Source organism: Somniosus microcephalus, chromosome 13, assembly GCF_052327205.1.
Source record: "Somniosus microcephalus isolate GS21.2 chromosome 13, FLI_Smic_1.0, whole genome shotgun sequence".
Taxonomy (NCBI): Eukaryota; Metazoa; Chordata; class Chondrichthyes; order Squaliformes; family Somniosidae; genus Somniosus; species Somniosus microcephalus.
In genome coordinates this window covers 189,694,984-189,722,144 of record NC_140999.1, presented here as the reverse complement: position 1 = coordinate 189,722,144, position 27,161 = coordinate 189,694,984, and the positions used below count along the sequence as shown (strand labels likewise).

Below are 27,161 nucleotides of genomic sequence, written 5' to 3'. Positions count from 1 at the left end.
TGTTGTAATGTAGGCAACGCAGCAGCCAATCTGCACACAGCAAGCTCCCACAAACAGCAAAGTGACAAATGACCAGATAATCTGTTTTAATGATGTTGTTGGTGGCCAGGACACCAAGAGAACTCTCCTGCTCTTCGAAGTGCCACGGGATCTTTTACATAGAATATAACAGCACAGTAACAGGCCAAGAGGTCCGTGCCGGTATTTATGCTCCACATGAACCTTCTCCCACCCTACTTCATCTCACCCTATCAACACATCCTTCTATTCCTTCCTCCCTCATGTACTTTTCTAGCTTCCCATTTACGTCTAACTGAGAGGACAGAGCGAGCCTCGGTTTAACGTCTCATTCGACAGTGCGGCGCTCCCTCAGCACTGCACTGAAGTGTCAGCCTGGATTATGTGCTCAAGTCTCTGGAGTGGAATCTGACTCGAGAGGTGAGAGTGCCACCACTGAACCTAGGCTGACACCTATGTATGGAAAGTGCAGAACATTTCTCCACAGGGAGATGTGGTTGTAAAGACCATTGGGTCTTTTAAGGGAAGATTGGATATTTGAAGCAGAGGGAGATAGGGAGGTCTGGGGGTGAGCAGGGCAGTGGGATTCGTTTTGGAATGGCTTTGGCAAAGACACACAGCACAAACACAATGGCATTCTTCGGTGCTCCATTTTCCACCTCCCGTAAACTCGTCCAAAACTCAGCTGCCCGTGTCCAAACTCGCACCAAGTCCCGTTCAGCCATCACACCCCTGTGCTCGCTGACCTACACTGGCTCCTGAACTGCCAACGTCTCGATTTTAAAATTCACATTCCTCCACGCCCTCGCCATCTCTGTATGAGCTGTCGGACGTGGCACAGTGGGTAGCACTCTCTCGCCTCTGAGTCAGAAGGTTGTGGGTTCATAGTCCCAATCCAGGGGCTTGAGCACAAAATCTCGGCTGACACTCCCAGTGCAGTGCTGAGGGAGCACCGCACTGTCGGAGGTGCTCTCTTTCGGATGAGATGTTAAACCGAGGCCCCGTCTGCTCTCTCAGGCGGGCGTAAAAGATCCCGCGGCACTATTTCGAAGAGGAGCCGGGGGGGGGGGGGGGGGGGGGGGGGGAGTTATCCCCGGTGTCCTGGGCCAATATTTATCCCTCAATCAACATAACAAAAACAGATGATCTGGTCATTATCACATTGCTGTTTGTGGGACCTTGCTGTGCGCAAATTGGCTGCCACGTTTCCTACATTACAACAGTGACTCCACTTCAAAAAGTATTTTGTTGGCTGTAAAGCGCTCTGGGAAATCCTGAGGTGGGGAAAGGCGCTATAGAAATGCTGAGTCTTTCCTTCTTTCTCGGATGCAAAGTGAATGCCCTCACACTTGCCCACAATGAGGTGCCACAGCTGTGCTCACTCACTCCATGACCCTCTGTAACCTCCTGCAGCACAGCCAGGAAGCAAATGATTTGAGAGAAAATAGCTTCATATTTATTTTGTTGGAAAAGTGTCTTTTATTTGTCGTTCGGACGCCATTGCACGCTGTGGCTTAGTCCAGATAATAATAAAAAGAACTCTCGCTTTCCAAGTTGACATTTGCGTTGCTCTGTAAAGGATGCCAGGACCGAAAGATAACACGGTACGTTAACACTAGTTCGCTCTCTCATGATCTCTCAGTGATCTTTTTATTTATTTATATATATATATATAATATAAAAATGTCTTTTCTGAAGCGGGAAAGTCCAGAGTCTGTTTATTCCGAGGCTTGGATGTAAACTGGAACCTCAAGCATGGTGACACCTTGGCCAGTCGGCAGCTCTGACAGACTGGCGCTACCAGGCGCCGAGACCGCCATCCCGTTCCGACCCGCGCCCTCGACGGCGTTTGCTTCCTCTGACTCCGACAGGACGATCACGGGCTCCTCCCGCTCCGCCTCCTCCGCCCGCGGCCGGCGTTCTTCGGCCTCCCCCCTCTGCGCTCCCGAGGCCGCACGGCTCCCGACGGACGCCTTCTTGGGCCGGCAGGGCCCCCGGCGGGCTCCGCACCGCCGCTTCCTCGCCTGCCGCTCCTCCCCCCGGCCGGCGAAGAGCCCGCACCGGTGCTGCTTGAGGTACTTCTCCCGCGTGAAGCCTTTGCCGCAGGGGCCGCACCGGATGGTGTAGGTGTCGGTGTGCGAGTGCTGGTGCTCCATCATGTGGGCTCGCCGGCTGAAGCTCTTGCTGCAGTACTGACACTTGTACGGCTTGATCCCTGCAACCAAAAATAAATAAAAAGCCCCATAAGAAAACACCCATCAATACAAGGGGCCAGCTTTATTGCGCAACGAGTGGTTAGGATTTGGAATGCACTGTCTGATGGGGAGGTTTAAAAAAAAAATTCATTCATGGGACACGGGCGTCCCTGGCAAGGCTGGCATTTATTGCCCATCCCTAATTGCCCTCGAGAAGGTAGTGGTGAGCCGTCACCTTAAATACAACTGAGTGGCTTGCTGGGTCATTTCAGAGGGCAGTTAAGAGTCAACCACATTGGTGTGTGGGTCTGGAGTCACATATAGGCCAGACCGGGTAAGGACGGTAGATTTCCTTCCACAAAGGACATTAATGAACCAGATGGGTCTTTTATGACAATCTGGTAGTGTCATGGTCACCATTACTGACACTAGCTTTTTTTTTAAATTCCAGATTTGTTTAATTATTTTGAATTTTTTTTTTATTCGTTCCTGGGATGTGGGCGTCGCTGGCAAGGCCAGCATTTATTGCCCATCCCTAATTGTCCTCGAGAAGGTGGCGGTGAGCCGCCTTCTTGAACCGCTGCAGTCCGTGTGGTGAAGGTGCTCCCACAGTGCTGTTAGGGAGGGAGTTCCAGGATTTTGACCCAGCGACAATGGAGGATCGACGATATACTTTCAGTCAGAATGGTGCGTGACTTGGAGGGGAACTTGGAGGTGGTGGTGTTCCCATGCGCCTGCTGCCCTTGCCCTTCTAGGTGGGAAGAGGTCGCGGGTTTGGGAGGTGCTGCCGAAGAAGCCTTGGCGAGTTGCTGCAGTGCATCTTGTAGATGGTACACACTGCAGCCACGGTGGAGGCAGATTCAATAGTAGCCTTCAAAAGGGAATTGGATAAAATACTTGAAGGAGAAAAAATTGCAGGGATATGGGGAAAGAGCGGGGGAGTAGGATTAACTGGATTGCTCTTCGAAAGAGCCGGCGCAGACTCGATGGGCCGAATGGTCTCCTTCTGTGCTGTACTATTCTATGATTCCCAAAACGGAACAAGGGTATAAGGGGCGGGTAGATAGAGATAAGAGACAGATCAGCCATGATCTCATTAAATTGGCGGAACAGGCTCGAGGGGCTGAATGGCCTCCCCTCCTGTTCATTTGTTCCTATACACGGGGGAATTTTAACCTAAAGCGGTGGGTTGGGGGTGTGGGGGTAGTTAAAGTGTTTATAACCCGCCTCGAACCCGCCCACTTCCGGTTTTAACAGAGGGGACGGAGGCGGGCAGCCAACCCGCTCCCAGGAGTTGGGCTGCCTATTTAAATATTATAATCAGGTTGGAAGCCTCTTCTTTAACCTCCATTTTGTGTTTAATTGGAGCTGGTCGAGTTTTGCACACCTCATAAAACTCGCCAGCTACAGCAAGGCGAGGACTGCTGCATCCAGGAGGCAAGTGTCTTTACACCTACCTCCTGGATCCAGGGTCCCTACTTAACCCAACGCCCACGATCGGAGACCCCCCACGAGGCCTCCGATCCTCTTCGGATTCCCACCCCCCCCCATCCTCCTCCGGCCCGAGATCGTCTTACCGCTCCCACCGCCCCCGCCCCATGGTTTTCTCCCGATCTCCCCCCGATCTTCTCCCGGCACGACCCCCCACTCTCTCCTCTGTGCGGCCTAGTGCCGCAGGCCTACCTGCCCCGGAGCCAGCCAGCCTCTCAATCTGGCTCGCCGCAGGTAGGAAACAGAGGCTTCCCATTCAAATCAGGCCCTGCCCTAAAAGTTGGCAGGGGCTGCGGGAAACCGGTCCTCCCGGGTTCCCCGACCACCTCAGAGCCCCCCTGGCCCCCAGCCCACCTTCACCATTAAAATTCAGCCTGTAGAGTCTACAGCACAGAAACAGGCCATTCGGCCCAACTGCTCCACACCAGCCTCCTCCCACCCCTCTTCATCTCACCCTATCAACATTTCCTTCTATTCCTTTCTTCCTCATGAGCTTTTCGAGTTTTCCCTTAAATGCATCTCTGCTATTCGCCTCAACCACTCCCTGTGGGAGCGAGTTCCACATTCTCACCACGCACTGGGTAAAGAAGTTTCTCCTGAATTTCCTACTGGATTTATTGGTGACGCTCTTATATTTATGGCCCCTAGCTCTGGTCTCGCCCACAAGTGGAAACATCTTCTCTATGGCCGACCCCTTATCCTGAGACTTTGACCGCCCCCCCCCTAGTTCTAGACTCCCCAGCCAGGGGAAACAGCCTCTCAGCATCTACCCTGTCAAGCTTTCTGAGCATTTTATGCCCCTCATGCTTCTAAACTCCAGAGAGTATAGGCCCAATCTACTCAATCTCTCCTCACAGGACAACCCTCTCATCCCGGGAATCAATCCTGACCCGTTTGATTTCGGAGGGGCATCGAACGACGCCAGATGATGTCTGGGCTCAGGGTCACACATTCACGAATCTCTAAGTGAGCCATGCCAGGGAGGTTAGAGAAGGAATGTGCGACACTGGCACACGCATGAAGACAACATTTTTTTTAAAAAAAGGTTGATTGTGAAAAGTGAACAATCAATGCTTTCTCCTCACTGACCTGAGTGTGCGATTATATGAGCCTTGAGTTTGTCGGGTCTGTTGAATTCTTTAGTGCAGCCGGAATGGACCCTGTGAATAATACAAAGCGGAGGGACTGCTCCCAATCAATCATTCATACATTACAACACAACAGCTAGGAACAGTTACTGATCAATGTTAACCAATCCCTTGAGATGGAACAGCTATTGGCCAATGGTGATCAATCACGAGATGGAACAGTTATTGGCCAATGGTGACCAATCACATGAGATGGAACAGTTATTGGCCAATGGTGACCAATCACATGAGATGGAACAGTTATTGGCCAATGGTGACCAATCACATGAGATGGAACAGTTATTGGCCAATGGTGACCAATCACATGAGATGGAAGTTATTGGCCAATGGTGACCAATCACATGAGATGGAACAGTTATTGGCCAATGGTGACCAATCACATGAGATGGAGCAGTTATTGGCCAATCCCTTGAGATGCTTGGCATCAGAAAAGTTACCAGGCAAACACTAAAGATGCAAAAGCAAAATACTGCAGATGCTGGAAATCTGAAATAAAAATAGAAAATGCTGGAAATACTCAGCAGGTCAGGCAGCATCTGTGGAGAGAGAAACAGAGTTAACGTTTCAGGTCGATGACCCTTTGTCAGAACTGGGAAAAAGCTGGAGATGGAACAGGTCTTTAAGCAAGTGTAGGGGCAGGGAAAGGGGGAGGGAAGAACAAAAGGGAAGGTCTGTGATGGGATGGAAGGCAGGAGAGATTAAGAGACAAAAGGGATGATGGTGCGAGGCAAGAGGAGATGGTAATGGGACAAGTTAAGAAACAAAAGATGGCTCTAGATGAAGTGTAAATGGCGATGGCAGAATCATCAACAGCTGCCACGTGAGAGAGAGAAAAAAAATGTAAAAAAAAGATAGGGGCCGAGGTTATGGTCTGAAATTGTTGAACTCGATATTGAGTCCGGAAGGCTGTAAAGTGCCTAATCGAAAGAAGAGGTGCTGTTCCTCGAGCTTACGCTGAGCTTCTGTGGAGCAGCGCAAGAGGCCGAGGACGGCGAGGTCAGAGTGGGAGTGGAGCCCCTGCACTTGCTTAAAGACCTGTTCCATCTGCAGCTTTTTCCAGTTCTGACGAAGGGCCATCGACCTGAAACATTGACTCTGTTTCTCTCTCCACAAACACTAAAGATGGATGCTCTGTATGAATACCATGCAGTTACTTTTTATCCTTAATTTTTTTTTTGCCCCCTCCCTAGTTACCCCGAGAAGCTGGTGATACAACTGGAACGTCTTGCGAGGCCGCTTACGAGATCAGTTAAGAGTCAACCACGTTGGTGTGGGACTGAAGTCACAGAGAGGCCCAGGCCGGGCGAGGACGGCAGGTTCCCTTCCCTAAAGGACCAGTTGGTTGTTTTTTTTTACTGATACCAACATTTTATTTCCAGATTTGCCATGGTGGGATCTGAACTGAGATTCTCTGGATTATTAGTCCAGGAATAGAATCACGTCATTAGGGTACCCCAAAATAATTCTTACCTTCTTACCAAAATCCTGACGCTTTCATCCTCTGAGGCACTGGACAGCTTATTACCAAGGGAAGGGGATTAACCCTTTCATCCACCTCTTCCAATTACAATGAGACACAGTCTGCTACCAGTTGAGGGGACCAACCACTTTCAAAAGAGCTGGCACAGGCACGATGGGTCGAATGGCCTCTTTCTGTGCTGTAAGATTCTACGATCCACAGCGGAGAGAAACCTACCTGAAAGGGCATTTGAATTTCTTGATGGGGTCATGGGTCAGCATGTGCCTCTTCACTTTATCCTTGCGGTTGAATGCTGCCGAACACAGCGAGCATTTAAACGGTTTCTCACCTGTCCAAAAACAACAACAAAAAAAGAGGGGGAATGAAGTGAAGCAGCCCTCCGAAAAAATAACATGGCAATCTTGAGTAGTGTGTGCAGTTTTGGTCGCCTTATCTGAGGAAGGATGTTCTTGCCATGGAGGGAGTGCAGCGAAGATTCACCAGACTGATACCTGGGATGGCAGGAATGACGTATGAGGAGAGATTGGGTCGATTGGGCTTGTACTCGCTGGAGTTTAGAAGAATGAGGGGGGATCTCATTGAAACTTATAAAATTCTAACAGGACCAGACAGACTAGATGCAGGAAGGATGTTCCCGATGGTCAGGGAGTCCAGAACCAGGGTCACAGTCTAAGGATAAGGGGTAAGCCATTTAGGACAGAGATGAGGAGGAATTTCTTCACCCAGAGAGTGGGGAACCTGTGGAATTCTCTACCAAAGAAGGCAGTAGAGGCCAATTCATTAAATATATTCAAGAAGGAGTTAGATATATTTCTTAAGGCTAAAGGGATCAAGGGATATGGGGAGAAGGCAGGGACAGGGTACTGAATTTGGATGATCAGCCGTGATCTCATTAAATGGCGGAGCAGGCTCGAGGGGCCGAATGGCCTACTCCTGCTCCTATCTTCTATGTTTGTTTCTATGTTTGTTTCTATGTTTCTATGTTAATCAGGGGGGGCGGGCGGGGGGGGGGGGGGGTGGTCTTGAAGGATTTAGCACAGAATGAGCAAAGACCAATCAAGCTCTGAATCCACAACAGAGCCTGGACAACGTGCAAGGTCTCGAATTTATCCAGTCAATGCCAGTCGGCCGGTGTCTTGGCTTTGGCTCGTGACTCAAGTTTCTCAAAAATCTCATCAGGGTACAAGATAACCAGAGACAGATCCTGCAGGAGATAGTTTCCCTGATCAGCAAAGCCAAGCGAGCTAAAACTTCAAAAAAGGGAATTGGATAAATACTTGAAGGAGAAAAAAAATTGCAGGGATGTGGGGAAAGAGCAGGGGAGTGGGACTAACTGGATTGGTCTTCGAAAGAGCCGGCGCAGACTTGATGGGCCGAATGGCCTCCTTCTGTGCTGTCCTATTCTATGATTTTCTATCAATTTAACACTGCAACCCCCTGTTTTTAATCCTGACCGATTAGATCTTGCAAGTGGCACTTCGTCCATAGGATCTTACAGCACAGAAGGAGGCCATTCGGCCCATCGTGCCTGTGCCGGCTCTTTGAACGAGCTCTCCAATTAGTCCCACTCCCCCCTGCTCTTTCCCCATAGTTCTGAAAATTTTTCCTTTTCAAGGATTTATCCAATTCTCTTTTGAAAGTCACTATTGAATCTGCTTCCACCGCCTTTTCCGGCATCGCATTCCCGATCGCAACAACTCGCTGCATCAAAAGATTTCTCAGCTCGCCCTCTGGTTCTTTTGCCAATTATCTTAAACCTGTGTCCTCTGGTTACCGACCCTCCTGCCAGTGGGAACAGTTATACCGTGGTGTTTGGTACAGTATTTGATCATTTAGTCTAACTCAAATCAATATTGGGAGCAGCTTCTTTTAAAAATCACAACCTCTTGTGCAAAGCCTGTACCACAAGCCTAAACTCCAACTTCGCGTGAGGTTTACTAATTCTGTACTCATGCTCTCCAGCAGTGTGAAAATGGTTTGTGTTACGTAACCTGGCTATTTTAATTTCCTGCATCATCGCCTCCCTCTATGGCTACACCATCCCTCAGTTCACCTGATCATATCTGTAAAAGTGGCTGATAACAGGTACAATAATATCCAGGGAACGGAGAATTAGCCTTGGACTTTTTGGGTTCGGACCGATTGTCACAAGTTCATCATCATCAACAACAACTTGCATTTATATAGCGCCTTTTGACGTAAGAAAACTCACTAAGCACTTGGTGTGAGTATAAAACAAGGCTTTAATCAACTGTTTCACAACCATGAGCTCTAGTTACATCACTAGTTCCTGGTTACAGAAACATCCTGAGCAAGCTGGGCCCACGCCCGAGTATTTATACTTTCCCTGGACGGCGCCACCAGCTGGCTGCCCAGTGTTATCTCATGAGTCATTTCTACATGAATGGTAAGATTCATGACACCTTTAATGTAGTAAAACATCCCAAGGCGCTTCACAGGATTATCAAACAAAATTTGACACCGAGCCACATAAGGAGATATTAGGGCATGTGACCAAAAGCTTGGGAAAAGAGGTAGGTTTTTAAGAGCTTCTTAAAGGAGGAGAGGGAGGCAGAGAGGTTTAGGGAGGAAACTCCAGGAGCCTAGGGCCAAGGCAGCTGAAGGCACGGCCGCCAATGGTGGAGCGATTATAATCGTGGATGTTCAAGAGGCCAGAATTGGAGGGGCGTAGAGATCTCGGAGGGTTGTGGGGCTGGAGGAGATTGCAGAGATAGGGAGGGGCGAGGCCATGGAGGGATTTGAAAACAAGGATGAGAATTTTAAAACCGAGGAGTTGCTTAACCGGGAGCCAATGTAGGTCAGCGAGCACAGGGGATGATGGGCGAACGGGACTTGGTGCGAGTTAGGACACGGGCAAGAGTTTTGGATGAGCTCAAGCTTACGGAGGATTCACAGTGGGAGGCCAGCCAGGAGTGCGTTGGAATAGTCGAGTCTAGATGTTATAAAGGCGCGGATGAGGGTTTCAGCAGCAGATTCACTGAGGCAGGGGCGGAGATGGGCAATGTTAGAGGCGGAAGTAGGCGAGTGAAGGATCAGGGACAAGGGGCACAATGACGAGCCCCAGCCCGTTACCCAAGACTGACGGCTAATCCACCGAGCAAATCATCACGTTTTAAAAGAACAGACCTGCATTGGATGCAGCGTCGAGTGCTTACCGGAATGAATAAGGAGGTGAAGTTTGAGATAGTGCTCGGTTTTGAATGACTTTTTACAGATCTGGCACTTGAACACGCCGCCTCCACCATGCACAGGAAGGTGCCTCCGCAGGTACCTCTCACTCGGGAAGACCTGCAAACAGAGCAAGTGGGGGACACACAACTTGTTTGAAAAAGAACGGATGAAGTAAGAGCACCCAAAAAAATCCCAGCCCTGATCATATTCAATGAGAAGAAGACGGCAATGCTGGGTTATTCAGAGTATGGTGGTGGGGGGAGTCCAGAACAAGGGGGAATAACCTTAAAATTAGAGCTAGGCCGGTCAGAGGTGATGTCAGGAAGCACTTCTTCACACAAAGGGCTGTGGAAATCTGGAACTCTCGCCCCCAAAAAGCTGTTGAGGCTGGGGGGGGTCAAATGAGAATTTCAAAACCAAGGTTGAGTGATTTTTGTTTGGCAAGGGTATTAAGGGAAACCAAGGCAGCTAGCTGGAGTTAAGATACAGATCAGCCATGATCTAATTGAATGGCGGAGCAGGCTCGAGGGACTGAGTCTTGGCTGTATTTTAAAACGCTCTGCATGTCCAAGGACACTCGGGTCACCTTGCTAAATCGGAGGTAGTGTTGCAGTGATAATGCACCATTAAATAACATTTGCCCCACTCCTTACTTTTCAGTAATTACAGACACAGGGGCCCCGATTTTCTGGCCGTCGCTGGGCGGCTTTTCATGCGGCCGGGGACCAAAAATCAGCGAAAAAGCGGGTCGGGACCCCCCCCCCCCGCCTGATTCCCTGCCCCGTCCGACTTTCGGACCGCCGTTTCCACGTGCCCCGCTTCAGTCCCGGCCGCCGTTGGCGGGACTGCTCGTCGGAGCACTAATCACCAATGATCACCTTGTTAAGGAAGATTTTCCGGGGCCGTTGCGACTTTGGGGCTTTCCCCACATGAAACACGCCTGCGGGGAACCCCGCCGATGAGAGCTGGCGTGAACACAGCTGGCTTGCTTGCTTGCAGCAGCAGGTCGCTGAGGGCTGAAGATATTTAAAGAGGCAGCATTTGCAGGCTGCAGGACCTTGTTGATCAAGGCTTGGGGGAACTTTTTGAAGCCTTAGGAGCAGCTGTAGAAAGTTGGAGCCTCACACACTTCTCCAGTGTGAGCTCCTGGGAAGCCCCTCTCACCACCCTAACTCAGCGCCCCCTCAACGGAGGCATCTGCCAGAAGCATGGGAGGCCTTTGGTACCTTCCCTTCCTGGCATTAGAGGATCTCTAACAGCAGAGGCGGCAGCAGCAGAACCAGGAACAGCAGGATGAGCACCAGGAGCACCAGGCTGCTGCTCACTCACCTGAAGCTGCACAGGCCAGAAGGGGCCAGCGCTTGGAAGTGGCTTGAGAGCACCTTGCTGCGCATTAGGGGGCCAGTGGGACCCGTTTCTGCACTGGCAGTCCTACTCAGAAGAACTTCCATGAAGATCTGGTTTCTCTGTTCAACAGATGGCCAACGCTCCTCAAGAGATGTCATTCTCTTATGAGTACTCACCATGTTTCCCGTACCCTGACGAGTTATCTCCTGCATGGAGGTTGCCAACCTTTCCATGGTGATGCGTTCATGCGCCAATGACTCCACAAAGGCTCTGCTCATGGTCGCTATGGACTCCTCCATTCACTCCACAGTCGCAGCGACCCTGGAGACAAATCCTGCCAGAGACTCCTGCATCTGTGCATGGAGATCCATCACCTCTTCTCTTGCGGATGGACCCAGAGGCAGAGGGTCGACATGCAGCGCAGCTGAGCTGAGCTGGCAGAGTCCTGCGCCCTCCGACGAGGACTCTCCACTGCTGTCCCTGTCTCCAGAATCTGCTGAGGCTCACTTGTGAGCTGTGAAACACCAGATAACAACACTATTCTATGTCCCGAAGGTCCCCCCGAGGTGTGAGTGTCTGCGCTGGTGCTGGGTGCGCTTACTTCTGCTGACGTTGCGCCCTCAGAGGTTGGAGCTTCCTCTGAGGAGTCTGGCTGCACAGCCTCTTCCTCCTCCACAGTGAGGACGGGGGCTCTGGATGGTACTGTGGGGGAGTAAAGGAAGGAGTTAGAGATGTAATGCCAAGGTTCTTCTGGTGACTCCCAGCGAGTTGGCATCTTCTGAGACCTGCATCCATGCAGCATTGGTCTCAGTGGGAGGCCTCTTCCTCCCTGACCTAGGGAAGAGGACCTCCCTGTGGGCCCTTACCCCATCCAATAATGCCTGCAGTGAAGCCTCGTCGAATTTGGAGGCAGCTCGGGGTCTGGCACTGGCCACAGCTGCTGCAGGCTCCTCTGTCATCCTGTTTGGTTCGTTTGGAAGCCTTCAGAGGATGCAGTGCTTGCTATGAACCTTGAAAGCACCACGAATGATGACATCATACTGTGGGGATTTCTGACTCGAATTGGACAATTAGCAAGGCTTCCCACATGCTGGGAATTAATTGGCCACTTGAGGGAAAATTGCATGGAGCTGGCTGACACTTTTTTATGTGTGTCAGAAACCCCACAATCGGGGAAACCCGACCATTCCCCACACAAGCCGAAAATCGGGGCCAGGGTCTTCATCACTAAGCTGGTCTTCAAGCACTCACTTGGGAATATAGACAGTAAAGAACGTATATTTATACCGCGCTTTTCACAATCTCAGGACGTCCCAAAGCGCTTTACAGCCAATTAAGCACTTTTTGCAGTGTAGTCACTGTTGTAATGTAGGAAGCATACATGAACTTCTTAGCTTTTTTCCCCCCCAAGTACCCCCAGGGAGTGTTTATAGAGACAATAAACGGGAGGAGTAGAGGTGGAACTAGGGGCCAAAGGTTTTTTTTTCCCCCTCATTCCATATTCTGTTAAGCGAACATTTTTTTTTAACCAACGTTACAAATTTCACCAGATTAGGAGCTTAAGCAGCAACTTTCTGTCCATCGTGGTGAGGGAGGTGTAAAATCCAGACAAAATTATACAGGACACAGCCTGTGGAATACATTGGCGGGTAGTGTGGGGAGTGCTGACTCGTTGCACACCTCCAAGAGGGAGCTGGACAGAAATGGCATCATGTGGAAGGCAAGTGTCTTTATAGATAATACTTGGCCCACGTGACCTCCTGGACTGGCTTTGATCGCCTGAGGGGGATCGGAGAGGAATTTTCCAATGGTTTTTCCCTTATGGGCTCCGGGTTTTACGCCTCTCCCAGGAGATTACATGGCTGTGGGGCAGTAGGAGTATGATTTGGACAGGTTGGGTGATTGGGCAGAAACATGGCAGATGCAATATAATGTGGATAAATGCGAGGTTATCCACTTTGGTGGCAAAAAGAGGAAGGCAGATTATTATCTGAATGGCAATAGATTGGGAGAAGGGGAAGTGCAACGAGACCTGGGCGTCCTTGTGCACCAGTCGCTGAAGGTAAGCATGCAGGTGCAGCAGGCGGTTAAGAAGGCGAATGGTATGTTGGCCTTCGTAGCGAGAGGATTTCAGTACAGGAACAAGGATGTCTTGCTGCAGTTGTACAGGGCCTTGGTGAGACCACATCTTGAGTATTGTGTGCAGTTTTGGTTGCCTTATCTGAGGAAGGATGTTCTTGCCATGGAGAGAGTGCAGCGAAGATTCACCAGACTGATACCTGGGATGGCAGGAATGACGTATGAGGAGAGATTGGGTCGATTGGGCTTGTACTCGCTGGAGTTTAGAAGAATGAGAGGGGATCTCATTGAAACTTATAAAATTCTATCAGGACTAGACAGACTAGATGCTGGAAGGATGTTCCCGATGGTCAGGGAGTCCAGAACCAGGGGTCACAGTCTAAGGATAAGGGGTAAGCCATTTAGGACAGAGATGAGGAGGAATTTCTTCACCCAGAGAGTGGTGAACCTGTGGAATTCTCTACCACAGAAGGCAGTTGAGGCCAATTCATTAAATATATTCAAGGAGTTGGATATATTTCTTAAGGCTAAAGGGATCAAGGGATATGGGGAGAAAGCAGGGACAGGGTACTGAATTTGGATGATCAGCCATGATCTCATTGAATGGCGGAGCAGGCTCGAGGGGCCGAATGGCCTTCTCCTGCTCCTATCTTCTATGTTTCTATGTTTAAGAGAGGGATGACGTGTCTAGGCATGATGCTCCAGCCATCACGAGTACTGGGTAGGCTTGATGGACCAGCTGGTCTTTTCATGCCCCTCAGTTGCGTATGCTCGTGGGACTGAAAGAGTGAAAAACGGCAGGCCGCGTTCCCTTAACAGTCGTGCAACAGAAACCGTTTCGCTAGGTGGAGGCCGGGTGAATCAAGTCCCTTCACGTTGGCTACACAATCCCGTCAAGGGCCAGTCGTTAGATGATGATGGTCGACACAGAGCGAGTCCCCGAGCCTGTACTCACCTTCTGACAGTTTGGACAGGGGTAATTGTGAGACGCTGTCTGAACGTGATGCTCAAGGGCTTCGGGCGTGGAATATTTACTCAAACACCGCGAACATCTGCGAGCAAAAAAAAAAGGGGGAATTAGACTTTCCGATGCAAGAATGACTTTTGTTTTGGAAAAAAAAAAACACGTGCTGTGTTAGTAGTTTGTTTGGCCGGCCGTTCAGCAGTTTGGCCGGTAAGTGAGACGGAGAGGCTTGGGCTCACAGATCAGGTCAGGTTGAAGTCCCAGTCCATGTGGAGGTGGGAATTAGTCACAGAGCCCCTGGACCAGGGAGGGGAGAAATCTAGCGACCTCTAGTGGCAAATCTGACACGATGGCCACCGCCAATCAGAAGACAGATATGGATGAGAAAGGCCATTCAGTCCATCCAACCTCATCTAATAGAACAGCAACTCTACAGTTTCTTGCCCATTTGTTCCTTAAAAGGTTTTCGTCTGTTACTCTACACTCCCACGACCACTCCGTGGGCTGAGGATAGGGGCAAGAATTTCCTGCCATTTTGCCCGTTTGAACTTGTATTTCCTTCTCCTGCTGTCACCCGTTAATTTGAAGCTGTGCTCTCCATGCTCTTTACTTTATAAGCCTCTATTACAAGGTCCCCTCTCAGTTGCCTCCTTTTAAGATGGAATGGCCCTAGTTACTTCAGGCTTAACATAAGAAATAGGAGCAGGAGTCGGCCATACGGCCCCTCGAGCCTGCTCCGCCATTCAATAAGATCATAGCTGATCTTTGACCTCAACTCCACTTTCCTGCACTATCCTAATATCCCTCGATTCCCAGGCTGGGACCAGCGTTCTGGCGATTTGAATAACTAGGGCTATAGACAGGGCATTAAACTAAAAAAAAGGTGGGGGGGGGGGAAGAAGGGGAAATTTAGAAATCTAAAGAGAAAGGTCAAGGCAATAGAGCAGTGTTGCGATTTGGGTAAAAATAAACAGAATGTGACAGGAAGGGACAGAGTTTAATGGTAGCAGTGCAGCAGAGAATGTCAAAGCAGGGAATAATGGTAAAAAATTTAAATTATAGGCTCTTTATCTAAATGCACTAAACATTCGTAACAAGATAGATGAACTCGTGGCATAAATAGAGATAAATGGGTTTGATCTAATAGCCATTACAGAGACGTGGTTGCAAGGGAGTGCTACACTGCTAGAGGTGCCGTCTTTCCGATGAGATGTTAAACCAGTCCTGCCCTCTTAAGTGGACGTAAAAAATCCCATGGCACTCGTTCGAAGAGGAGCTGGTGTCCTGGCCAATATTTATCCCTCATCCGACACCTGAAACCTTGTCATTTATCTCTTTGCTGTGAGTAAATTGGCTGCCGCGTTTCCTACATTACAACAGTGACTACACTTCAAAAGGGGGAAGGGTAGGCACAGCCCGCAGTTCTGCGGTGGAGTCAGGAGAAGCACATGCTCCTCAGTTTCCGACCATTTTCAGAGTAGGGTCTTTAAACAAGCGTTAGTCTGCTCATTAGCATTTTTAAGGGGCCCCTACGCCTGTTTAAGATGGCTGCCAGGGACTCCTGAATATCTCCCGGCCCAATGTGGCGTTGGATGTATAGAAGGCGCCCTTGGGGCAGGAGACACTGAATCCCGGGAAATTGGACCATTTTGCCCCCGAGAAATGAGGCCCAACTTCGCTCCCACTGTTCGACCCACTAAAATTTGTGTCTTACTCCTTGCTCAGATTTGCCTCTGAGTTTGACCAATCGGCTGAATCCAAGTAATTAATACAAATTAAAAAGTTAATGGTCCTGATGGATATTCCTGGGCAAGCCTGCTGCTTTCTAATCTTCAGGCAATTTCTATCCCTTTTTCCCTTGAACTCGCATTGCTTTAAACTTAACAGCCTTTCATGTGGAACTTCATCAAAAGCTTTCCGCAGCCCAGTTAGGACGGCACTTCCTCAAAAAAGGAATTCATGATCTCTGTCTTCTCAATCCATGTCGGAAGTGATCTATTATGTTAATCATACAGATAATTCTCCAGTTTATTCCTAATTATCAGTTCATTATTTTAACCCACACTGATGTGACTTTCGATGTCTGAATTTGTTTTCTCACCGACTTGCATTCCGATGCTCTCATGGCCCTGACTCCCATCCCCCCACTCACATAGTCTTCAGCTCATCCAAACCTCTACTGTCTGAATCCTGTCTTTCATCAGGTCCTACTCACCCATCGCCCCTTTCCTCATTGAGGTACTTGGTTTTCTGTCCCCCCTGCACTGTCCCAAACTTAAAACTCTCATCCTTAAGTTTCACTCCCTTACTGACCTCATGCTCACCCCCCATCTCTAACCTCCTCAGTCCTACAACCCATCCCTGAACACTCTTCCCCTGGCCTCTTGTGCATCCTCCCTCTTCCTTTTGCCCCACCATTGGCGGCCGTGCCATCCGCTGCTTAGACCCCACACTCTGGAGGTTCCTCCCTTAATCCCTTATAGCCTCTCCACCTCTCGCTCCTCCTTTAAGACGCTCCTTAAAGCCCAACTCTTTGACTAAGCTGTCACTTGTCCAAATATTGCATTTTTGAGCAACACTGTTCTACATTTAAAAGACACAAGTTACATAGAATCTACAGCACAGAAACAGGCCATTCGGCCCAACTGGTCCGTGCCGGTGTGTTTATGCTCCACGGGAACCTCCACCCACCCCAATTCATCTCACTCTATCAGCATATCCCTCTATTCCTTTCTCCCTCACGTGTTTACCTATCTTCACCTTGAATGTATCGATACTATTCGCCTCAACCACTCCCTGTGGTAGCGAGTTCCACATTCTCACCACTCTCTGGGTAAAGAAGTTTCTCCTGAATCCTTTATTGGGTTTATTACTGACTATCTTACATTTATGGCCCCTAGTTCTGGTCTCCCCCACAAGTGGAAACATCTTCTCTACGTCAAACTCATCAAACCCTTTCAGAATCTTAAAGACTTCTATTCAGCTCTGCCATAAATCGTTCCCCAACGGGTGTAAGCCACATTTCTGGTTCTCCCTGAATTTGTGTCTGATGGCTGTACCAAGCTCTCGCATGCCATGTAGGGTGGGGGGTTGTGGAGAGGATGAGGCAGTTTTAATTTCGATCTACTCCATCGAAAGTGTTCTGGCCCATCCAGGAAGGGCCCAGTATTCTCCCAACTTCTCTACCCACCCCCATCTCCCAACGCCCCACATATTTCTCTGCATTTTCTGGCCTTGTTCGAAGAGTTTGCAGGACGGGGTCTGGGGGGTGCGGGGGCTGATTTATTGAATGCTTCCTGTGACCTGGCAGGCTGGGTTTCGGATGAATCGCAATCGCTGGGGGTGATCGCTGGGACCCACGGTAAAATAAAGATAACATTTCTACGCAAAACGATGTTTGGAACAGACAATCCAATGGTACAATGGTACATTCCCCTTCCAGGTGAAACAGCGATTTACTTGTACTTCTTGCAATCTAGTATACTGTATTCGCTGCTCACGATGCGGTCTCCTCTACATTGGGGAGACCAAACGCAGATTGGGTGACCGCTTTGCGGAACACCGCCATTCAGTCCGTAATGGTGACCCCGAGCTTCCGGTCGCCTGTCATTTTAATTCATCGCTCCATTCCCACTCGGACCTCACCGTCCTTGGCCTCTTGCATTGTTCCACGGAAGCTCAACGTAAACTCGAGGAACAGTGTGGTAAACCACTGTTTGTATTCCACTGTGCACATGCCTGGACATGCCTCGGCTGACTCCTCCCACAAGTCCTAGTGTAAAGGTGACTGCTCCCCAGCCCTTTGTATTCTGGACCGGTCGACCACTCGAGGCAGACCTTCATTCTTTTGTTAATAAAAGCCTTTAGTTACTCTCTTAACTCTCAGTCTTTTATGAGTAATTGATAGCGCATTAATTTTATTGACAAAATTTTTATAATGGAGAAGATCCTCACACCAGCATGCCTGGACTTAGATCATCGGGAGGCGGACTCATCCACCAAGTTTACTCACTGGCTTAAGTGTTTCGAAAAATTCCTGACCGCCTCCGCAGCAATCAAATCGGACGAGGACAAACTGGATGTCCTGACCTCCAAAGTGAACCGAGTGTACTCGGTCATCCAAGACGCGACCTCGTACGCGGACGCTATCAAGCTCCTCAAGGACCAGTACACGCGCCCAGTGAACGAAGTGTACGCCAGGCACCTTCTGGGGAGTCGTAAACAACCACCTGGGGAATCGACCGTGGAATACCTTCAGGCACTGTCTGTGCTTGGCCGGGCCTGTGGTTGTAAGGATGTAAAGGCCGCCGTGTACACAGAGGAACTTATCCGGGACGCTTTTGTAGCGGGCCACAGATCCAATTACACCCGACAGCGACTGTTGGAGCAGAGTGACCTCGACCTCAACAAGGCCTCTGAACTCGCACTATCATTGGATGCAGCCTACCGGGGCATGGACGCCTACTCCTCTGCACCGTGGACGCCGCGGGGAATGACAGCCTGGGACACGGTAGGACCGCCTCATAGCGCCGTGCCACCCCAGCCACACCCCAGTAACGGCCCAACTACCGCAGCAGTGTCCCAAGGCCAGACAGCAGTGCCCCAAGGCCAGAAATGCTACTTCTGTGGCCAGGCAAAACACCCCAGAGCGCGCTGCCCGGCGAAAAACGCGATCTGCTCGGGCTGCGGGAAGAAGGGACACTACGCTAGCGTCTGCAGGGCCAAAGCCACCCCGAACCCCAGCAGCGCCGCGTGTGGGCCATGCGGGCCGCCATCTTGGGCCTCCCCGGCCATGTGCGAACCACCGGTACAGCAGCCATTTTGGACGCCTCCAGCCACATGGGGATCATGGACGCCGCCATCTTGGACGACAGCCGGAATGCAGCAGGCCCCCAACACCACCTCATCTGATACCCGCAGCGACACACCGACCCATACGCTGGCATCCGTTACACTGGACCAAGCGAGACCGCACCAGCTGGCCAGTTCCACAATGGACATTAAGGTAAATGGTCACGATACAATCTGCCTTTTTGACTCTGGGAGCACGGAGAGCTTCATCCACCCCTACACGGTGCGGCGTTGCTCTCTCCCAGTCCTGCCTGCGCACCAGCGGATTTCTATGGCCTCCGAGTCCCAGTCGGCGGACATCGGCGGCTACTGCGTGGTGACACTCGTAGTAGACGGGACTGTGTACGATCATTTTAAACTTCTGGTCCTGCCCAACCTCTGCGCTGCCGTCCTGCTGGGGTTAGATTTTCAGTGCCACCTTAAAAGTGTTATGATGGCGTACGGTGGACCCCTACCCCCACTCACAGTCCGCAGCCAGCAGCTTCCAAATTGCCCGCCGCGCACCAGGTGCAACCTCTCCACACTCAGAGTCACCCCCCCCCCCCACTGTTTGCTAACCTCACCCCCGACTGTAAGCCCATCGCCACAAAGAGCAGGCGATACAGTGCCGGGGACAGGGTTTTCATTAAAACCGAAGTGGAGCGGCTCCTGAAGGAAGGGATTATTGAGGGCAGCACCAGCCCCTGGCGAGCCCAGGTTGTGGTCGCTAAGACCGGCGAGAAGCAGCGCCTGGTCATCGACTACAGCCAGACAATAAATCGCTACACCCTGCTGGACGCCTACCCACTCCCCCGCATAGCTGATATGGTCAACCAGATCGCGCAGTACCGCGTCTTCTTGACCATTGACCTGAAATCAGCGTACCACCAGCTCCCTATCCGCCCTGAGGACCGCCAGTATACTGCCTTTGAGGCAAACGGCCGCCTCTATCACTTCCTTAGGGTTCCCTTTGGCGTCACCAACGGGGTCTCCGTCTTCCAAAGGGAGATGGACCGGATGGTAGATCAAAATGCGTTGCAGGCCACTTTCCCATATCTGGACAATGTGACCATCTGCGGCCGTGACTTGCAGGACCATGACGCAAACCTCGAAAAATTCCTCCGCACCGCCCAACTCCTGAACCTGACATATAACAAGGAGAAGTGCATATTCCGCACAAACCGCCTCGCCATCCTTGGCTGTGTTGTGGAACACGGAGTCATCGGCCCCAACCCCGACCGGATGCGTCCCCTTATGGAACTCCCACTGCCCCACTGCCTCAAGGCCCTGAAGAGGTGCCTAGGGTTTTTCTCCTATTACGCCCAGTGGGTCCCCTACTATGCGGACAAGGCCCGTCCGCTGATCAAGTCCACCTCTTTTCCCTTGACGGCAGAGGCCCGCTTAGCCTTCCACCGTATCAAGGAGGACATTGCCAAAGCCACCATGCACGCAGTGGACGAATCCATCCCCTTCCAGGTGGAAAGCGACGCGTCCGACTTTGCCCTGGCCGCTACCCTCAATCAGGCGGGGAGACCTGTGGCCTTCTTTTCACGAACCCTCCAAGGCCCGGAGACCAGACACTCCGCTGTTGAGAAGGAGGCCCAGGCGATTGTGGAGGCTGTGCGTCATTGGAGGCACTACCTGGCCGGAAAACGATTTACCCTGCTCACTGACCAGCGTTCAGTTGCTTTCATGTTTAACAACAAGCAGAGGGGCAAAATCAAAAATGACAAGATCTTGAGGTGGAGAATCGAACTTTCCACCTACAATTACGAGATCTTGTACCGGCCCGGGAAGCTCAATGAACCTCCGGATGCGCTATCGCGTGGCACCTGCGCCAGCGCGCAGATCGATAGACTGCGGGCCCTCCACAATGACCTCTGCCACCCGGGGGTCACCAGGTTCTTCCACTTCATCAAGGCCCGCAACCTGCCTTACTCTATTGAGGAGGTCAGGACCATGACCAGGAACTGCCAAGTCTGCGCTGAGTGCAAACCGCACTTTTATAGACCAGACAGGGCCCACCTGATAAAAGCCACTCGCCCCTTCGAGCGCCTGAGCGTTGATTTTAAAGGGCCTCTCCCCTCCTCCGACCGCAATGTGTACTTCCTCAATATTATTGATGAGTACTCCCGTTTGCCATCCCCTGCCCGGACATGACCAGTGCCACGGTCATTAAATGTCTGAACGACCTCTTCACCCTGTTCGGTTTCCCCAGCTATATCCATAGCGACCGGGGCTCATCGTTTATGAGCGACGAACTCCGTCAGTACCTGCTAACTAGGGGTATTGCCACAAGCAGGACCACCAGTTACAACCCCCGGGGGAACGGACAGGTGGAAAGAGAAAATGTGACAGTTTGGAAGGCCGCCCTGCTAGCCTTAAAGTCTAGGGGCCTTCCAACCTCCCGCTGGCAGGATGTGCTCCCCGATGCGCTCCACTCTATTCGGTCACTGCTCTGCACTGCCACTAACGCCACCCCTCATGAGAAAATGTTTGTCTTCCCAAGGAAGTCCACATCGGGGACATCGCTACCGCCATGGCTGACGTCCCCAGGGCCGGTCCTACTGAGAAGACACGTGAGGACCCATAAAACGGACCCCCTGGTCGAGAGGGTCGACCTCCTCCACGCCAACCCCCAGTATGCTTACATTGCATACCCGGACGGGCGGGAGGACACAGTCTCCATAAGAGACCTTGCACCCTCGGGGGCCGCAGTAACCCACTACTCACTACCACCCCCCCCCCCCCACGACCCGATATCCAGCCCCAGTAGACGGCAGGCCTGGGCCCCGCGACCCGCTCGACATCTACGAGGACGACACGCCGGTGCCACAGCCTACGCAGGATTCGACGCCGGAAGCTCCACTACCCCTGCCGTCGCCACGCCGATCACAGCGGCAGACAAGACCTCCGGAGAGACTCCAATACACTAACTTTTAATACACTTCACCCCGCCGGACTCAATTTTAAACAAGGGGTGAATGTGGTAAACCACTGTTTGTATTCCACTGTGTACATGCCTGGACATGCCTCGGCTGACTCCTCCCACAAGTCCTAGTGTAAAGGTGACTGCTCCCCAGCCCTTTGTATTCTGGACCGGTCGACCACTCGAGGCAGACCTTCATTCTTTTGTTAATAAAAGCCTTTAGTTACTCTCTTAACTCTCAGTCTTTTATGAGTAATTGATAGCGCATCAAACAGCACCTCATCTTCCGATTAGGCACTTTACAGCCTTCCGGACTCAATATCAAGTTCAACAATTTCAGATCATAACCTCGGCCCTTATTACATTTTTACTTATATTTTTTATCCACCCCTTTGTTTTGGCTTCCCCCCCCACCCCCCCTTTCCTTTTTTTTCTCTCCCACATGGCAGCCGTCTCCCATTCTGCCAGTGCATTTCACACCTAATCTAGAGCCGTCTTTTGTCTCCACTGTCCTATCACCATCTCGTCTCGTTTTGAATACCTCTTAATGTCTCTTTACTTCTTTTGTTCTATCCCAGCCCTGCCTTCGATCTATTTCATTTCCTTTCCAGTTTTGAAAAAGGGTTCACCCGAAACGTCGACTCTAATTTCTCTCCATGGATGTTGCCTGGCCTGCTGAGTTTTTCCAGCATTTTCTGTTGTTATTTCGGATTTCCAGCATCTACAGTATTTTGCTATCAATCCAATGGTACAGCCTCACCTGTAAAAAGTGGGGCCTTTCTTGGGTGCCTGTTGGGGGTACAGGCTGTGAGAATACTGGTGCACCCCTAACTCGTAGAGTGATGGGAAGATCTTACTGCAGAGGTGGCAACGATACGTTATCTCATCATCGTGGTTCTTGATGTGCTCGACAAACTCCTCGAGTTTCACAAAGGTCTGCGTGCAGTTCTTCACCACGCACTTGTACACCTGAGAGGGGAGCACGGCATAAACATTAACACAAGCCAAGGACGGCGCCAATATATATTCATTCTAACATCCAATGAAGGATGCTGTGGGGGAGTGGAGAGATTTAGGGGTCCATGTACAAAAATCACTAAAAGCTAGTGGACAGGGACAAAAAATAATTAACAAGGTGAATGGAACGTTGGCCTTTATCTCGAGGGGGCTGGAATACAAGAGGGCGGAAGTTATGCTACAGTTATATAGAGCTCTGGTCAGACCCCATCTAGACACTGCGTTCAGTTCTGGGCCCCGCACCCCAGGAAGGATACACTGGCCTCGGAGGGGGAGCACCGCAGATTGACCAGAGGATACCGGGGCTAAAAGGGTTAAATTCCGAGGACAGGTTGCAGAGACTAGGCTTGTATTCCCTTGAGTATAGACGATTAAGGGGTGATCTAATTGAGGCGTTTAAGATGATTAAAGGAGTTGATAGTGTGGATAGAGAGAAACTATTTCCTCTGGTGGGGGGGAGTCCAGAACAAGGGGGCAGAACCTTAAAATTAGAGCCAGGCCGTTCAGGGGCGATGTCAGGAAGCACTTCTTCACACAAAGGGGAGTGGAAATCTGGAACTCTCCCCCCCAAAAAGCTGTTGTGGCTGGGGGTCAATTGAGAATGTCAAAACCAAGACTGATAGATTTTTGTTGGGCAAGACTATTAATGGTTACGGAACCAAGGCGGGTAGATGGGAGTTAAGATACCGATCAGCCATGATCTCACGGAATGGCGAACAAGCTCGAGGGGTGAATGTCCTAATCCTGTTCCGATTGGGCTGACCCACCAGAACCGCCCACCCCTCTGTTTGACTGAAACTGCCTCCACTGCCCACTGAAGACGGGCAGGGTGCGGGCAGTACCTGTTGGTTCTTGTGCTGGATCATGTGCGACTTGAGTTGGAAGTAAGTGACGAATTTACAGGGGCAAAACTGGCACTGGTACGAGCTGTCGATCACCACCATCTGCTTCGGCTCCCCGCTGCCGTCTCCCGATTGGCTGTCGGAGTTCTGGTGCGGATGCTGCGCGGAGATTTCCGATAATTCCGCTTTAAGGGCAAACCAGAGAAGAGAGAGAGAGAGAGAGAGAGAAAAGACAAAGGCTTGTTAAAGATATCTGACAATGACCTCATCCGAGGTGCTCCCAATCTCCCCGCCCCCGTGTCAGTATCAGGGGTAGCGCCGGGTGGAAGCAAAGTTACCCTCCATCGATCCATCACAGCTACAACCTCAGAATACTGTCCAACTCACCCCAGTCTGACACTTTCCCATACCCGTCATCCCGTAGCTTTCTGGTGATATTGCCAATTAGTACCGCCGGTGTAGGCCATTCAGCCCCTTGAGCCTGTTGCGCCATTCAGTGACTGATCTGTATCGTAACACCATCCACCCGCCCTGGGCTCCATATCCCTTAAGACCCTTGGGTTAGCAAAAACTTATTGATCTCAGATTTATTATCCCTTTTTGTGGGAGAGGGTTCCACACTTCTACCAGCCCTTTGTGTGAAGAAGCGTTTCCTAACTTCTCTCCTGAATGGCCTGGCTCTGATTTTAAGGTTATGCCCCCTTGTTCTGTGCTGTAAATAAGAAGTGGAACAAGAGTGTTCATAAACCCACCTCACATAGAATCCTGACCAGCAGACAGAGGGGACTTTCACCCCCACCGGCCTGAGCGGTTTTGAACCCAGGTATTGGAGGTGAATGGACATTGTCTAACCCAGTGTGTCACCCAGTCTCCAACGATAGTCACTCAGATTCAGGCAATAAACCACACCTGGAGTAGTGTGTACAGTTTTGCCTTAGAAGGCGGTGCAACGAAGGTTCACTAGATTGATTCCTGGGATGAGCGGGTTGTCCTATGATGAGAGATTGTGTAGAATGGGCCTATATCCTCTTCTGTTTAGAAGAATGAGAGGTGATCTCATTGAAACATAACATTCTGAGGGGGATTGACAGGGTAGATGCTGAGAGGTTGTTTCCCCTGGCTGGAGTGTCTAGAACCAGGGGGCATAGTCTCAGGATAAGGGGTCGGCCATTTAAGACTGAGATGAGGAGGAATTTCTTCACTCAGAGGGTTGTGAATCTTTGGAATTCTCTGCCCCAGAGGGCTGTGAATGCTGAGTCGTTGAGTATATTCAAGGCTGAGATCGATAGGTTTTTGGACACTAAGGGAATCCAGGGATAGGGCGGGAAAGTGGAGTTGAGGTCGAAGATCAGCCATGATCTTATTGAATGGCGGAGCAGACTCGAGGGGCCGAATGGCCTACTCCTGCTCCTATCACATCCTTAAGTATGTTCTTCTTTGAAAAGGTACTATATAAATGCAAGTTGTTGTTGTCCTAAGTCACTTTACAGCCAATTAAGTACTTTTAAATTGTAGACACTGTTGTAATGTAGGAAACACGGCAGCCAATGTGCAAACAGCAAGATCCCACAAATGGCAATGTGATAAATGACCATTTAATCTATTTTTAGTGATGTTGGTTGAGGGATAAATATTGGCCAGGACACCGGGGAGAACTCCCCTGCTGTTCTTCGAAATAGTGCCGCGGGATCTTTTACATCCACCCGAGAGAGCAGACGGGGGCCTCGGTTTAACGTCTCATCCGAAAGACGGCACCTCCGACAGTGCAGCACTCCTTCAGCACTGCACTGGGAGTGTCAGCCTAGATTATGTGCTGGAAGATCGCAATCCATTTCCAAGGAGGTACAGGCGCAACTGCACAAAACTGATTCAGCACCAATTGGCAATCTCCAGTAGAGGCTGCAGGAGGGCTGGTGTGGGATTAGGTGTAGTAGGACATGCTGGTGGGAGGGCGGGGCTGAGGCAACTTGTTAGGGCAGAGTAAGGGGGCTTTATTACAGAGAATGTACAGCACAGAAACAGGCCAATCAGCCCTACTTACCAATGTTTATGCTCCACTCCTTCATCTATACTATTCGACTCAACCACTCCCTGTGGTAGCGAGTTCCACATTCTCGCCACTCTCTGGGTTAGGAAGTTTCTCCTGAATTCCCTATTGGATTTATCGGTGACTGTCTTATATTTATGGCCCCTAGTTTTGGTCTCGCCTGCAAGTGGAAACATCTTCTCTGTATCCACTCTATCAAACCCCATCATAATTTTAAAGACCTCTATCAGCTCACCCCTCAGCCTTCTCTTTTCTAGAGAAAAGAGCCCCGGCCTGTTCAATCTTTCCCGAGATTTATAACCCCCTCAGTTCTGCTGTCATCCGTGTCAATCTTTTGAAACCCTTGTTGGATTTATTAGTGACTCTATTATATAGGTGACCCATGATCCAGCTGTGGTGCGAGCGCGCGGCCACACAGTAACGGGAAAGGTCACGCGCGGGCCGCTCACCGACCTTTACAATGTAAACACCGCGCCGCACAGATATTTAAAGGGACCGCGCACTGAAAGAAACAGGCCGCGCAGAACGAAGCGCAGCTCACAGGGAGCATGGTTAGTGACCCCTAGTTTTGGACTCTCCCCACTCCAGTTTTAAGCTGCATCTGGCTGTACTCTCACTGACCTGGGATCTCGGATGAATTCCGTTCTCCAGGATCAACACACACACAGAGTTTGGAAAGAGCCGAGAGCGTTACTATTCCCGACACGAGTACGAAAACGTCGCTCGCACGCACCCGCACCGCAGCCACGCAACTGACCTGTGACCTCGCTTTCCTCCGGGTCCCCCGTGTCTTCCGAGTGGACGGTCACCACCTGCATGGAGACGGAGGAGCGGGAGACGCCCGCTGGCCACACCTTGTGGGTCTGCATGTGCTTCTTGACGTTGGATTTCTGAGCAAAGGCTCGGCCACAGACGATGCACTGGAACGGCTTCTCCCCGGTGTGGCTGCAAATAAAAAGGGGAACCAGAGGTCAGAGGCTAGAGGTCGATCAGGAAGCCCAGAGGTTACAGGGCGTTCCAACTAAAAAAAAGTTCAACGCACTTCGCTACAAATCAACCAAAGGGAATGTCGCAGGATGGCGGCGCCCAATCTAGAACGTGCCATTGAGCACTTGGAGCCCCGTCCTTCAACACACACTTAGACACAACCCTGTGAGATGCTAAATCAGGTGTTAAAAGAAAGGACTTGCATTTCTATAGCGCCTTTCACCACCTCAGGACGTCCCAAAGTGCTTTACAGCCAATGAAGTACTTATGAAGTGTAGTTGCTGTTGTAGAATCATAGAATGGTTACAGCACAGTAGGAGGCCATTCGGCCCGTCGAGCCCGTGCCGGCTCTCTGCAAGAGCACTTCAGCGAGTCCCACTCCCCCCGCCCTTTCCCCGTAGCCCTGCAAATTGTTTTTCCTTCAGGTACTTATCCAATTCCCTTTTGAAAGCCACGATTGAATCTGCCTCCACCCTCCTTTCAGGCAGTGAATTCCAGATCCTAACCACTCGCTGCGTAAAAGAAGTTTTCCTGATGTCGCCTTTGGTTCTTCTGCCAATGTGGGAAATGCAGTAGCCAATTTGCGCACAGCAAG

At 50.7% G+C, this 27,161-nt stretch overlaps 1 protein-coding gene across 1 annotated transcript in view; it reads right to left on the bottom strand.

The window, feature by feature from the left end:
* Positions 1-1,473: 1,473 nt before the first annotated feature.
* LOC147108902 (zinc finger protein 341-like) overlaps positions 1,474-27,161 on the bottom strand; it is a 40,319-nt gene continuing 14,631 nt past the window's right edge. Inside the window, exons 4-11 of the mRNA XM_086005853.1 lie at positions 26,337-26,524; positions 23,533-23,717; positions 22,434-22,642; positions 13,906-14,002; positions 9,509-9,641; positions 6,549-6,660; positions 4,794-4,864; positions 1,474-2,233 (exon numbers count right to left, since the gene is read on the bottom strand). Of these exons, the coding sequence (XP_085861979.1) occupies positions 1,737-2,233; positions 4,794-4,864; positions 6,549-6,660; positions 9,509-9,641; positions 13,906-14,002; positions 22,434-22,642; positions 23,533-23,717; positions 26,337-26,524 (1,492 nt within the window). The 3' untranslated portion in view covers positions 1,474-1,736. The remainder of the gene's footprint in view (positions 2,234-4,793; positions 4,865-6,548; positions 6,661-9,508; positions 9,642-13,905; positions 14,003-22,433; positions 22,643-23,532; positions 23,718-26,336; positions 26,525-27,161) is intronic.